Genomic DNA, 16049 nt, shown 5'->3' with positions numbered 1-16049 from the left:
CGGTTCGCGAGAGTTGATAAATATTGATTGCATCAATTTTTTTAGGTTGAAAATGGTATGCCAATACACAGACAACGCGGTATCGGCGGTTACTGCTGCTGCAGTAAGGATACAAACTACTCATCCACGCGAGTTTTCCGCCTGAAAAACGCGCACAGAGCAGAGAGCCCGAGGTCGGTGTAATAATGCAGTCCTCTGCGTTATATAAAAATATAATACCTGCACACTTTATTGATATATTATACTGGTTATGCGATTGACTATACATATTATATAATATATTATAATGAATAGGTGAAAACAGGAGGACACGCTAAACGCAATGGCACGAACCACAATATATACTCGATTGCGACTGCTATAATGTTTAATATAATATAAAGTCTAATATGGTACGCGTAAAAATTCGGCACAGCATTCGGAGGATTAACGATTTTTAAATTGCTTGCGATAAACGGCCTCCCTCTTTATTTTACGTCGCGTGTGCAGATACAGCGTGTACAATATAACATATACATATATAATATATATATATACAATATACATGATATTATAATATATAAACTACTCCGGGACGATGTCCCCGCGGGACGTATAATGTATACATTATATTATATATTTATACACCGTTCGCGGGGGAACTTGCAGCGAGGTCAGATCAAGCGCCGAGTTTGAATTTAAAAACGAACTCGAATATCATCACGCGAAATCGGTCAAAGTCGAAAACGTGGTTGTTTGTTATTTTATTAGTCGTCACGGAAATCATCGCACGCGGGCCAACGCGAAATTCATATTATTATCCTTATTATTATTATAATATAGACGTTTTACGGTGCACGCAGATCCGTCACAAACGTGAATGTCGAAGTGCGTTAGAAAAAAATATTATAAATTATAATGTATAACTTCGTGACGCTCGCGGTGCTCTTATTAAAAATAGTAGTAATATATATTAATTATTTATACTATATATTATTATTAATTATTATGTATACCGTACAGGTAACTATAGGCGATAACGAAGTTATATAATTGGCGCAAATGGGAGGGGGGGGGTGAAAGTGTGGGGGACTTTGGCCCCTAAAACTGTGTCATGTTTCCCCAAATTAAGTCTTCACCGAGTATAAGTACAAAGGAGACATAATTTTCATCTGTGATTTTAAACCAAATAAAAATTATTTAACATTTTGTTTTTGTAGTATTAGCTAGATTTCTAATATTATGGTAGACGAACACAGTCAATAAGGATTTATTGTTGTTATTTGTCATGAAAAATGTGGTAAGAGAACCGTGTCGATCATATTGTCAGCTACTCTGTTGGTCTAATAGATATGTTTTATTAAATATCAAATGGAAAATATTGTAAATCTTGAAAATTTATTTAAATATAATTTGAAATAAGTATGTCGATAACATAGACATTAAGCTACTACCTATAGACAATATCTGAATACAACAACAGCGTGTGGGCTGCGTAACAACATCTCGCAATGATGTAGGCTGTCTTAATGAAAAAAAAATTCAATAATTTATACATCAATATATTTTACCCTGTTACCCCGCACTACCGTGTGTGAGAATAATCGAGTAATCAAAAAGCGGCTTCCATGTTGTTACGCTTTCCACACGCTCATTGCTTGTCTAGTACTATAAGGTCTACAACCATAGTTGGGGGTGCCGGGTTTACTCTAAATCAATATTTTGATGGATTTCGGTTCATATATTTGCACCTTTACATCCTACGTTACTATACCTACGTTATAGGTAGTGGTAACATTTTACTTTTTTAATTTATAACGTAATTTATTACTGCGGCTCGACGATCACTATAGACACAAAAAAGCAAAAGACAAACCCCGCGTTTCGGAGAAAAACCACCAGGGATGTAGAGAAATATTTCATTTCGCTGGAGAAATAATTGTCTCACCTCAAATCAGAACCGTATCATTTTATATGTTCAGTGGCACCTCGACCACAATCATTGAGATTTCGATATTAGTTATTCGTCGTTTATTTACAGAAGAACTTTACTTAAATGAGATTGTAATAAATTATTCATTTCAAGTTATTAAATTCCAACTCGTTAGAGAGTAAATAATATAATAACAAGTCAAAAAAGAATTTTTTGCTTCACAAAATAATCCCTACAAATTGAAAAAAAAAATAATTATTTGTATAGGTAGATTTAAAAAACCAAATTATAAAAAATTTGGTATACTGTGCTCGTTAGTCGTTATAATTTACTCTATAAAAAATGATTTTTATAATTAAAAAATTATCGATCAGTAAATAGTAATAATGTTAATATCCGAAGTTTATAATAGAACGCAATGTGATATTGCAAATACAAGTAGGTATTGGCAAAATATTCATTGATTATTCAGGTCCGTCTTTTTTAATTTCAATGTCACGTTCAATATAGAAAATTTATATACCTATAAGAAATAATCATTCTATTAAACAGTTTATCGTTGGCATCTAGATGAACTCTAATTTTAACTTATATAAGATTATAAATGTCTTTTTGCATGAAATACATCAATAGTTCAATTACTCGTATTTTATTAATCTGTTAATTCTTTTTTCTCATTCCACTTTACAAGTTGCGGTATAATGATATATGTATAGGCATTGTATACTCGTAATATGTAACTCTTTACTTCAAACTCAAGCACTTCTTTCAGGATATAGGTAAGATAACATGATATATTTTGTTTCAACAAACAGCAAAAAAAATCATCAAAGCGTTTGAGAGGAGGGGGAGGGGGTTGTGATTTCATTTTATTATTATTTTTTACTCGCAACGGCGAATCCCAAAATGTGTGTATCCCCCCCCCCCCCCGCCCACACCCGGCGTGTTGGTACGGAACACCCGCGAAAAGTCGATCCTCCTCGCGTATGTCGCGCGCGTTTTAAGGGCCACCGTCGCCGCGCAAGAGGACGGAGAACGAAACGCGCGCGCGGCAGCGTCGCCCGCGGATTGCGCGCGCATTGTCGCCGGACGACGACGAACGAACGAGCGTCGAAACGAAACGGCCGCGGCGGTGAGGGTGGGCCACCTTCTGTGGGCGGGCGGGGTAACCGCCGGCGGCCCGTTACTACGAAACAGCACACTACAACACGGAGAGCAGTTCGATGTTTTGCGCCTACGGCCGTAATCGGACCGTCTCGACGGCCGGCGCGCGCGCACACACACGCACGATCTGCGGCGGCAGCACCAGCTAGCACCGCGGTAGGAACCGGGAACGCGGCGCGCGGGCACTAGCGTCGACGACGTCAACGCGTGCACTGTTCGTTGGTAGTCTCTCTCGCGCGCGCGGGGTGGAGGAATCCGTGCTGTATACGTTGCCGCCGCCGCCGACGACGACGACGACGAAGACTCGGCCGCGCCAGTGATCGTTCGAAAAAAAAAAAAATAACACGATTAATACTGTTATCAATCGCCGACGACTGTTACTATTTTACGACTACCGCTACGACTGCTGTTTAGTAGTATTTTTATTAGCAATAATATTATAATATCATCGTCGTCCGTTTTTATATTATCATTATCATCATCACCATCGTCATAATTATTATAATAACAATAATATAGGCAACCGCGTTAGTCGTAGTAGTAAGTAGGCTGCAGGCAGACAGGTAGGTAGGTAGGTGCACACGTCTTTTCTCGTACCTGCTGCCGCTAGTCGTGCCGCCGTCGCCGTCGACGCGTATCTCGAGCAATCGGCTGTTGGTACCGACCACCGATTAGCCGTCTCCGTTACGCTATCGTTACGTCTTGTTCGGAGCGTTGTGATAACGAAGTCAAATAATAATAATAATAAATTTGATATAATAATTATTTTAATCTAAATTTTGATTTTTGACACACATATTATTGTTATTGTCAATATGCGTGTCCGCGCACACGTCCGTTTGGAATAGTTATTGACGACTGTTAGGCGTGTACGGGCGAGAAAGATAAAATTTGATCCGCGCGAAGTGGAGGTGAGCGAAGCTAGGAAAAAAAATCAACACGCAAACCGGAAGATTTTGTCGGGGGCGCGCGCGCACACACACTCACACGCACACGTACGACTCGATCGCGCACAAGTTCACACGTAATAATATAATATTATTGTTATTATAATATTATTATACGTACGCGGTCAGTTATTCACGCACAGACACTGTCGGCGCGCGGACACGAAGACGTCGAAAACGGTTAACGGTGTCATTGATGGGAAGTGGTGGACGTCAGCCCGGGCATCCGGAAATCAGCCAAACTGGAACTGATGGAATTAGAAAACATTGTTGCCAATACCGTGTACCTCAAAGCAAGAGAAGGCGAGTATCATAATTCATAATTATTATTGCCATTATAATTCATAATTCTCATGCAGACGTTTTTGCGATCTCCGTGGGTCAGGGTAGTTGGTAGTGTGTTGGGTCGCCGAGTGCGATTGTACCGGTACGATAGTCATCCGGTACATGTACACGGGTACGTGATTAGGAGATACCCCTCGCGTACACATCGCTGCAGGCGGTCTGGGGGTTCGGTCGCGCGTGGTTGCGTTTTAGAGGGGCGCTTTTCTTTCGGGGCGAGTATAGGGCTGTTTTTTGGGGAGGGGGCGTCCATCCGCGTTCACCCCAATCCCTCACACGTTTACTCCTACCCGCCACGCCTATCGCCGATGCACCCGTTTCGGGCGACCCCTTTGACCTATATATATGTATGTATTGTATAGGTTGTACCCACACCTCTGTCTATAACTTGTGTAATGTTCAAATGCATAATATTGTTGTGTATAATGTGCATGTAGGTACGTAAGCCATGGCAATGCTGTTTAACTAATTTGCAAATCTTTGGTCAAATACACATCCGTCCAAGGTCTTCCATTGTCTCGATGACCGTGCTATAACTCTATACGTAGACTGTTTTTTTTTACTGCAGCAGCATCGAAAGACAGTAACGTTAAACTGTGCACATGCACGTTATCTACTTTACCCAATACCTGAGACTATACCCGTTTGCGGTAAAATTCTGTCCACACTCCACCACTTTATTTTATACAATAGTAATATATTATATTATTATTGTTTATCGACTCACTTTCTCTGGGCGATTTGTATTGCAAAAATTTTCGACGATATTTAGGTAGGTATTACTGCTTGAGACTTTTCTTCCACTTAGGTGTGCTGCATGCCGTTGTATTAGTAGAGAACATTCATTTGCACACACTTGTTTTTTAAATAAAGGATTTAAACATTGTGTTTGTGCTTACTGTCTGAAATTATGTTAAATAGGTAAGTACTTAATACAATTTGACCGATTCGTAAACAATGGTCAATGTATTCATTTCTGATCTATGCAATGCGTTAATACAATACCTACACAGTACACAGTACTCAACATAATATTATTGCTCCTACCACAGCGGGTAAATTATTTAATAATTGTATTCAATACTACCCAAATTATTTAAAATTAAAAATGTTCAGTATGCAATACTCGGTAGTAACCCAACAATATTGTCAAATAGGTTGGTCATAGGGTAGGTCCCACAACTCACTGACACAAATACCTAATATGGGTTAAAGTAAAATTTAGTTTTATCATCTAGGTACTTTTTGTTTTAACTGTGTATTCGTATTTTGCTCAAGATTTTATGAGAACCAGGATTGATTATTCTATAGTTCATCATTAAACATTCTGAAACTAATAGCTACCTCTATTTATTATAAGTTTCTGATCAATCAATGTCCCTATAGGCATACCACAGTTCTACTAGTTAAGTATTATTAAAAAAACAGAGTGTGTTATTATTATGTAGGTACCAATTACTCATGCATAAATTCCTACATTAATAATTGTTATTTAGTTAAAATAATAATGAATCGTGCAAAAATATTTTTTAGACCAGCAAGGTGTATTGTACTCTAAAACAATACCCGTAGGTATAAATATTTAGATAAAACTATTTTATAAATACTTTGTAAGTAGGTACTCACAAACGTGTATACCTATGTCTGGTATTTATTTGTTTTAAATTAGTTTGAAATGTTTAATGAATGTCAATAAATATAATATACATTATATTGGAAATACTTATTGTTATTGTTTTGTTAATTATATACGTAATACTTATTAAATTGTTTGTGCTACAAAGAATTTAAGGTTTGTGGGTATATTTTGTGGTTTTTTTTTCAAACTATTTGATATCATTATCCTTTTTTTTCTATAGTTATTAAGTTAATTTATTGATATATTTATTGAATATAGTCATAGGTATTTAGGGTGTATAAAATTGTTTTCAAACAATTTAATTTCAAAGTAAATCATTATGAGAAACAATATTTCAATTAGTTTTAATTTAATATAAACTTATATAATAACAGATGTGTATTTGAAGGATATTCATTAAACTTTCTGTAGTTATATCATTTAATTAGTTTACTTTTTAATTTGTATAAAAACTATTTGAATGCTTTCCGAGTTTGGTCACATGTTGTGTATGCATAAAAGTTTGGATTAACTTGCATAAGTTTGATAATTTTAATACAATTTATTAGATAGTTACCTACCTAGTACCTACAAACATTCAATGTTATAATATATTTCCCTAGCCGTGGGGACAAATTAAGTTCAATTTGACGTATGAGAATATTAATAGCGTGCATTTAAAAAATGTATGTCCAATCTACAATCGACTATTTCTCTGAATATTTGTGGAATCGTATTTATATCTAGGATCACTTATCATAAATGGTCTCAAATTATTTTGAAACCAAACCAATTGTTCAGTAGTAATAGTATATGCTATTAAACATCCATCCATAGTATTGACATAGTCTCAATATTTGTGTATCATAACTCATAAGTATTCATTTCTCAGTATAAGTATGATATTGATTAATGTTGATAAACTGAGAGGAAATATTGTTCGCAGTAGTTATCAAGTACGTTGTATTTCGTTTGAGTTGGTGCAATTATAGATTATAGTTGCCATTAAAATTCGAGTTAAATGTTCTTTTTGATGTTTTGTACAGTAGCTTTTCACTGGAAGCTTGTTGAACGAGAAAGAGATAATATGAAATAACTATTATGTTATTATTATGGATATATTGTAATTTTTATAGTAATTAAGTCATTTGCCCTATTTTAAGTTTCGTCAATATTTGTTTTTCTTGATATTTTAAACGATAAAACTTATTTCATACCTTGATATTATTTTTTGCAGTTTATATAAAAAATTGAATGACACTTAAGATTGTTCCTTATTTTTAATTAAATGTTATTCTAGTTTTTGATTGGTTTAGTTTTAAATTTTAAGCTAATGGTTCTGATCATAGTTTATTTTATTATGTTTGTTACTATTGTAAATTGATAATTTGAGTTTTAATTTCAAGTAGGCTAGTTACACATCCTACTTTTAAGACGGAATTTAGTAAATAGATTTATTTATATTAATTGTTTGCAATTGAATAAGTGTGAGCTAGCTTAGCCTGACGTCAACATAATATAACTACAACAATAATAATGAGCTTATAGGTACTTATAATGCATGAAAGAATAGGAAGGTAGTACCTTCAGTATTATTTGTTCATTTCAAACAATCATCTTTAAATTCCTTTCATTGTCTATTATTGAGGTTACCATCCGTACATTTTAACAGTTATAAATTGCGAAAAAAATATTGACTTTATTATAATGTAGTAAATTAAAAAGAAATATTTCAGAGACACATATAGCTTGTAATATTTCTCATTCTAAATCTTTTAAATGTTCTTTAGGCAACTAAAACTTAATATTATGTTTGTTTACAAATATAACATTGTTATTTAAGGAATTGTTATAGTAAACACAGTTTGATCAAATTGTTTAAAAATTTATTTTTAATCAAAGCTTTGAATTTTTAATTCAAACAATGTACCTATTGACTTACTTTCTTTAATTGTTATGTTTGTTTTTGTTTTTAGGTGGTACAGATAGCAATAAAGGGAAAAGTAAAAAATGGAAAAAAATCCTGCAATTCCCACATATATCTCAGTGTGTTGATTTTAAACCACTAATAGGTAAGTTATTAGATTCAAAAGCCTAAAGTTCATCTAAACTTTTATACCTATATTAAAATTAATCATGTTTCAGATATGAAATACAGCTATATTATAGATCAACAACCAATTGGCAGGTTACTTTTTCTTCAATTTTGTGAAGAAGAACGACAAGAATTTCATCGCTACAATGTATTTTTAGATTCTATTGTAAGTTTAAACTAAAATTTATCACAGTTTTTTTTCATATCTTCTAATGTTGGTTATTCTGCATTGTTAACAGGAAAAATATGAAATAGAATCTGATGAAAATAGAGTAGAACTAGCAAAAATACTTTATGATAGATATATAAGAAGAGACGTATGTATATAAATCTTAGTTTCATTTTGATTTATCTTACATGGTTATTAAAAAATAACTTTTTTGGTATTAGGCAGTTAATGCTGTGGACGTACTAAGCGAAGACATGATAGTTAGATGTCGGCACCAGTTAGACTCTGCTCATAGAGAGTTATTTACTGATTGCTCAACTGCCGTGAAATCGTTCTTAGCGGGTCGTCCATTTAGTTTGTTTGAATCTTCAATGTATTTCCATAGGTTTTTACAATGGAAGTGGTTAGAAAGGTGTGTATGTATTTTAATTTTGTAATGGAAAGTGTTGTGTTGTAAATAGAAGTGTTATTAAGTGGGCATCTAAACTTAATGATAATTTTTTTTCAGGCAAACTGTTACATACAAAACATTCCGCATGTATAGAGTACTTGGTAAAGGTGGTTTTGGAGAAGTTTGTGCATGTCAAGTCAGAGCAACTGGTAAGATGTACGCTTGTAAAAAATTGGAAAAGAAACGTATTAAAAAACGAAAAGGTGAAGCAATGGTTTTAATTGAAAAACAAATCTTACAAAAAATTAATTCTAAATTTGTGGTATGTTAATATTTATTTATAATTTATTTTTAAAAGTTATTTATGTATTTTAAATTAATACACTAACAAGTTTTTACATAAGTATTTATATTCTTTTCTTTGATTTTAGGTTAGCTTAGCTTATGCTTATGAGACAAAAGATGCACTGTGTTTAGTATTGACTATTATGAATGGTGGAGATTTGAAATTTCATATTTACAACATGGGGTCAGAACCTGGTTTCGATATTTCGAGATCACGATTCTATGCTGCTGAGGTAATTTTCCTATTTTTATTTGTGTTGAGCAAAATTAGTTATAGTTGAAGTAAAAAAATATTATAGTGGTTAATTTATATCATAAACTATCATTATATATTTCATGCTTCAACTTCTCTATAATTTATAACTAACATACTAAGTACTTTTTTTACCACAGGTATTATGTGGATTAGAACATTTACATGTTCAAGGCATAGTATACAGGGATTGTAAACCTGAAAATATACTATTGGATGATGCAGGGCATGTTCGCATATCTGACCTTGGTTTAGCAATGGAGATACCCGAAGGTGAATCAGTCAGAGGAAGAGTAGGCACTGTTGGTTATATGGGTAAATATATATTGATTTGCTTACAATTTTATAATGTATTCTCTAATTATAACAATTATTTATTATACATTTTGTTTTATAGCACCAGAAGTAATTGATAACGAAAAGTATACATATAGTACAGATTGGTTTAGCTTTGGATGTTTAGTATTCGAGATGATTGAAGGTCAAGCTCCGTTTAGAGCTAGAAAAGAAAAAGTAAGAACAAATGTATAATCTTAACTATTAAGTGTCAATAAGCAATCTAAATTTATCTTGATACCAATTAATATAGATGGTTTAATAAATGTTTTATTTTGATCTAATAAAATTTTTTTTTTTAATATTGTACATATTACGGGTCAAATAGGAAATTGGTCATTGTAAGAAATGCATGGGCACTGTGCGTAATGCTCTAAATGTTAATTAACAAAATATCAGTATTTTCTCATTGTACAATATCAAAGTAGTCTTAGGTAATGTAAGAATATAATATATTAGGCACATTGAAAAAAAAAACTAAAAACTAAAAAATGTATTTAATAATTAAATATAATGAATTAATAATTGTATTTATTTATTAGTACATTAATTTTCTTCTTGATACATGGGTTACATAATTTTTAGTGTTACTCTTATTATAGCTGAATCTTTCCTGCAGTTCTTTATTAATTTCTCCCACCATGTCCTATGTTAATATGACTTTCGTGTATAGTGGAATAAAGTTCTTTATGACTTAATTATGTACAAAATTAATGTTTAGTACTAGAGTGTCCTGCATTCGAGGTACAATTAGTTTTTCTTCATTAAACACATTAGTTATATCAAATTTAATTAATAGTATATGGCATCTTACTATAGGTTTTAGATTTTGAATGGTTTCTATTAGCAATTATTTTATCATGTATACATTTTTAAAACTAATTGTTTATACTTTTATTCAGTTACATTATATTTTTGTAAAAAACACTATTTTGGTCAGTTATTTTTAATTTACACACTGCACTTTTTCACTCAAAGAAATAACTAAAAAGACACAATTGCCAATGATGTATTACTGGTGGGTACTAATTGTGTCACATTTCCCTAGCATTGTACACGATTTCTGGAGAATTTAAAACAATTTTGGTTTACTATTGGATATTGTGAATATTTCCTGAGCATTTCTTACAACCACAATTTTCTTGTTTGGACCTTAACCATCTATACTTAAATATCTATAATTAGTTGAGAAAACTGTTTTGGATATGGTAATAACATCACTGATTGTGTACCTTCAATAGATTTAATAATTAAAATATTAATTTGATTGGCGAAGTGGAATGATTGACTATTTATTTTTATGCGGGTTTGTAGTCTATTAAACTTGGACTGTAGGTATAAAATAAAATATAATAAACATCATGTTTTGTGTACACCATTGGCCTTTGTTTATAAAACCTGCTCATACTAGCGCGAATAATGTGAGCATAGAATATTTTTTTCATGCAACTGTAACATTACTATTTTTACTATACATACTCATATGCTTGACATATTGTGTACGTCTAAACATTCTGTGGTTGGGATAAATGTGTCACAAGTTATATGGAATAAAAAGAAAGCATACTGTAGGATTTGAAACCATCAAAGGCTGATACACCATAACTGCATCTCTATGGACTTGTAAATTACATTTTTTTAAATCTAATTTTTATGCATTTGTAGGTTTTAGCAGATAGCGTGACTGAGTCAATTGTATCATGGTTTTTGTGATAGTTTCATTGTAATTTATTTATAGCATACAAATTGCTTATACAATGTATTGGATTATGAGGATCTAATTTTATATATAAAAAAATGTAGCTCTTATGATTAAGTGTAATTTTAACTAATTAGTTTTTACTGGTGAAATATAACATTAATGTTGTAAACTGATGTTATATTATTCACAATAGTTTCTTTCTAAAGTGGCTTATAGTATAAACATATTTATTTCTTAAGTTTTTTTTTTAAATATTAGTAATCAATTTTTTTTGATTAACAGGTTAAACGTGAAGTAGTTGATCGGAGAGTTAAAGAAGAACAAGAAAAATACTCTCATAAATTTACTGAAGAAGCCAAACTACTGTGTAAACAAGTATGACCACTTATCATAATTATTATATTAATATTATATGACTAATGTTAACACAACAAACCCATTTATTATTAAATTTTGAAAATAAACCTTTTCATTTATATTTTGATAATATTACTCAACTGCAGGGTATGATTATTTTTTAAAATCATTTAATTTTATTGTTTGACTATCATATTATTTATAATATAGAATATATATTTTGGCATTCTAAGTATTTATGGAACTATGCAAGCTGATATGTTAAAGTTCTATTAAAAAGAATAAAAATCTGTATTTAAAAGGAATTATTCATTATTATACAAATAACTTAAGTATTTGAATATAAATGATTATTTATTTACTTACTCTTATATCTATTATAATTGTTATATGATTTAAATTATTAAACAGAGGTTGGTTTTTCTAAATTATTTATTTGATGTAAGAATTATACATTATTATTATACTTGATTCAAAATAAAAAAACATATGCTGTAGCTGATTTGTGTGTACTTGAAAAGCTTCACTATACGGCGGACGTTCAGATTGTAGACTTGGTGGCAGTGATGGACTGGCATTGCTTGACCACTATCTACTGTAACTGATCTTTGTGCAGTATGTTTCTTCTATTGAATAGAATATAGATGTCTTCATAATTATTACAGTTATGCTAGGAGGTCTTAATAACAAGGACTATATTCCCATTGATACATTTATTTTCAAAATCCTAATTTTTACTTCAAATTTAAAATTTTAGCATACATACAATTAATATAAACTTAAAAAACTTAATATGAATTAATTTAGTAAAATTTTATTTTTAGCTATTGAAAAAGTCTCCAAAGTCAAGACTTGGTTGTCATTATGGTCGTTACGGTGCAAGGGAAGTGAAACAGCATGATTTTTTTAAGACCATAAACTGGAAAAGACTTGAAGCTGGAGTAGAAGATCCTCCGTTTCTTCCAGATGTATGTCTAAGTTATACTTTTATGAACTTCTATAACTTAATTAATAACGGCACATGTTCTGTTATAGCCCCATGCTGTGTATGCCAAGGATGTTTTAGATATAGAGCAGTTTTCCACTGTCAAAGGAGTGAATTTAGATGCTACAGACGATACATTTTACACAAAATTCAATACAGGCTCAGTGTCTATACCATGGCAAAATGAAGTATGTTTTCAATGATATTTGACATCTGGGCTTATGTATTTGTTGAATGCTTATTTTATGCTGTCTATCACATTTCATAAACCCAACATTAAATATCTTAATTTATTTCTTTTCGTGGTTGAACTGAAAATGGAAGAGAATCAGCTTTCTCTTTTCTTCTCCTCCAGTTGAAACTCAATTAATCTAATTTATTACTTATTTTTATAATATGTTTTTCTAAAGAAAAAAAATGTGCTAAAATTGCAACAACTGTAATGATAAACTAAGTTGTTTATCTACTTATGCAAGTATTAAATGCAAATTAATGATTTCAAGTGCATTTTATTTATAATTATGTAATGTTTAAATGTTTATTGATTATGTTTGTAATGTTATAAATATTTTTTTGTATTATATTAGATGATTGAAACTGGTTGCTATAAAGAACTTAATGTATTTGGACCAAATAAAACAAGATCGCCTGATTTAATTTTAGATTTAATGCCAGAACCTGAAAAGACTGGTTGTTTTCCATTTAGTAGAAGAGTGAGTTTGCTATCATTAAATATATATTTACGTTTTAGAAATGAACATTTTTGTTCTTGTCATTCCATCAAAAAAAAAATAATAATAATAAAGCATACTAATATTTACATTTATTTTTTTTTAGAAAACACAATCAGCTAGATCAAAGCCAGTTCCTATTAAGGATCAATGTTTTCTAAATAAACAAAATAGAATTGCCGACGACATCCAAAGTTGATGGAATATCACATCCATAGAGTATAGAGTCTAGGTGATTTAATGCATTACCACTGATCCTACAATCCTTTAATTTTTTTCCTCGCTAAAATCTATAAATTGACAAAATCTGTTTGTAATTCATTTTTATTTTCTTACAAAAACTTTAAATTCAAAAATAATTAATCAAAGATGTACGACAAAAAAAAAAAAGAAAAGAAAAACAATGAAACTTGAAAATTTGCAATAATAAACAAGATTAAAAGTTTTTTTATACCCTTTTAATCAAGTACATTCAATCTTCATTGTTTTTTTTTTCTTTAATAATGTCTACAACAATTTTATTTCTTTTCAAATTTTTTAGTCAGCAATCTAAGTCTCATTACAATTTGTCATACTGAAAAACAAAATCTCCATACTGGTATTTGTTTATTGATTTTTTTTCTTTGATTTGTTGTTTTATTTGTTTTGGCGCGACAAATTGTAATTTGATGGACTTACTGACTGGTAAATTATTCATAAATGGAAAATTAGTATTTTGAAAATGTATAACATAATTACTTAGGCTGTTGATAAAGTGATATTGTTAATTGATTTTATTTTTAAGTTTTTGATTAACTTTAATTTTAAACATTGTATAATCAGACTAAAACACGCATAAAGATGGCTGTAATGTGGCCACTCAAATTTTAACCTACTTAAAACGCTACAAAATGTTGATTTCTTTGTCTTCCCATTTGGTTTTAAATTTTATTATAAATAACAAATTTTTAAACCATTATAATGTTACTGTTAACAATCGTTATATAAAGTACAAATTGGAAGAAAACATTTTTCTAGCTACCATGTATAAAGTTTACTTAACATTAAGGTTTTCTTTGAATGGTCAAAATAATGTATTCAAATATTACCAATCTCTTAAGTTAATGTACACGTGTCGTTATTCTGTATAGTTACTTTTTTTAGTCTTCCATAAATAATTGATTACAACTTAAAAATAAATTTCATTTATTTTAAATCTAAGTTTAAATATTATAGAAATTGTAAAACTTTTAATTATAACGTGTTTAAGATTAAAAATCGCGTGTAGCAACAAAAACAATCGCAATAAATATGAAGACGAATATACCTCTAACAGGCAGCTGATTTAGTTAATATTTTGCTGACTCTTGCCACTTTATATATATATTTATATATAAAATATTGAAACAAAAAAACTTGCCCATAGGTAATAACAATTACCTAACCTTTTAAATGTATCTAGTTAATTTTTAATATTTAAATAATAGATGTCTAAGTAACATAATATTATAAACATAAATACTAAATAGTATCTATAGATTCTATAGAAATTATATATATTCTAATAAGGCAGCCCAAAAAATGGTTTGCATTAATTTGTTTGTGCAAATATATTAATTATTATTAAATTATCTATATGTAGGTACACATAATATATATATACATACATCATGTATGTATATAAAAATCAATTTTGAATGACTGAAGTAGTTACTGCTTGTATAGCATTTATATAACATTTTATACAATTTATTTTCTACATAAAAGAAAAAAAAATTTATAAAAACAAAGGTCCTAGTCCTCATAACAATTACCATATAATTTTTTTTTTCATGACTATAAAGCTGTGATGCAAAAACTATTCATAACAAACTGTATTAGTTTATTATTATTTATTAATTTTATTTATTTGTTGTCTACATAATTTTAATTGTACAATATATTATATTATAAAAAAATAGTACATTGTTTGTTAAAATTATTTTTCAATTTAAATTTTAGTACTTTATAAAATTCAACCATATATTCGCTTAAAATTTGTAATTTTTTTTTCAATATAGACGTGTATAAAAGCATTAATGTGAGTATTTATTATTATTAAATTGTCTTAGTATTTGAAAAAGTATATGATAATAGAAATATTTAAACTATTACTCAAATGAGTTTCTTAAAATAACAATATGAGTAATTTGAATTAACTGTACAATTAAGTATCAGTTAATAATATTAACTTGGGAAAAGGTCATAAATCATAATATAATCATCTATTTTATTTATGAGATGAGCATCAATCAATTTTTTTTATTGGTTGGTTTGCCAATGCTTTTATAATAATGATTCACTATACTGTCTTTCAGCAACAAAAACTCATGTTATTACCTTTACAGTAAGCTTAACCTCTTGTGATTATTATTGTTGTACTTACCTTTATACGGCTAATGATCATACACCTGAGTGTTTTTTAAACCATTTTGAGATACTGAACAATTATTAATCATCGAAAGCTATATGGTTATATGGTTATACAGCTACATGGCTGATCAATGGTGGTTAGAGAAGATTTTAAGTTCCAGTCATCTTATAAAGAGAATATATGCAGGTATGTATATGTAGATGTAGATGTAGATGGACGTATCTAACCTGGATATTATGTAAATAAGTACAGTTAAGCACAAGGTTCAAAAAGGATATCTACAGTTTATTGTTCTGCATTACGAACGTCA

General features: G+C 30.4%; 1 protein-coding gene across 1 annotated transcript; it reads left to right on the top strand.

The window, feature by feature from the left end:
• The first annotated feature begins 4274 nt into the window (after nucleotides 1–4274).
• Nucleotides 4275–13567, top strand: LOC111042300 (G protein-coupled receptor kinase 2). The gene is made up of 14 exons (XM_022326864.1): nucleotides 4275–4326; nucleotides 7960–8055; nucleotides 8129–8244; nucleotides 8318–8395; nucleotides 8469–8659; nucleotides 8756–8960; nucleotides 9070–9216; nucleotides 9377–9551; nucleotides 9634–9749; nucleotides 11557–11649; nucleotides 12456–12599; nucleotides 12667–12804; nucleotides 13204–13329; nucleotides 13454–13567. Exons 1-14 carry the CDS (start codon nucleotides 4275–4277, stop codon nucleotides 13544–13546), a joined length of 1770 nt encoding a protein of 589 aa, XP_022182556.1. The 3' UTR covers nucleotides 13547–13567.
• The last annotated feature ends 2482 nt before the right edge of the window (nucleotides 13568–16049 follow it).

Source organism: Myzus persicae, unplaced genomic scaffold, assembly GCF_001856785.1.
Source record: "Myzus persicae strain clone G006 unplaced genomic scaffold, MPER_G0061.0, whole genome shotgun sequence".
In the NCBI taxonomy this organism is placed as follows: Eukaryota; Metazoa; Arthropoda; class Insecta; order Hemiptera; family Aphididae; genus Myzus; species Myzus persicae.
The sequence above is the reverse complement of the archived record's forward strand: the minus strand, read 5'-3'. Positions and strand labels throughout refer to the sequence as shown.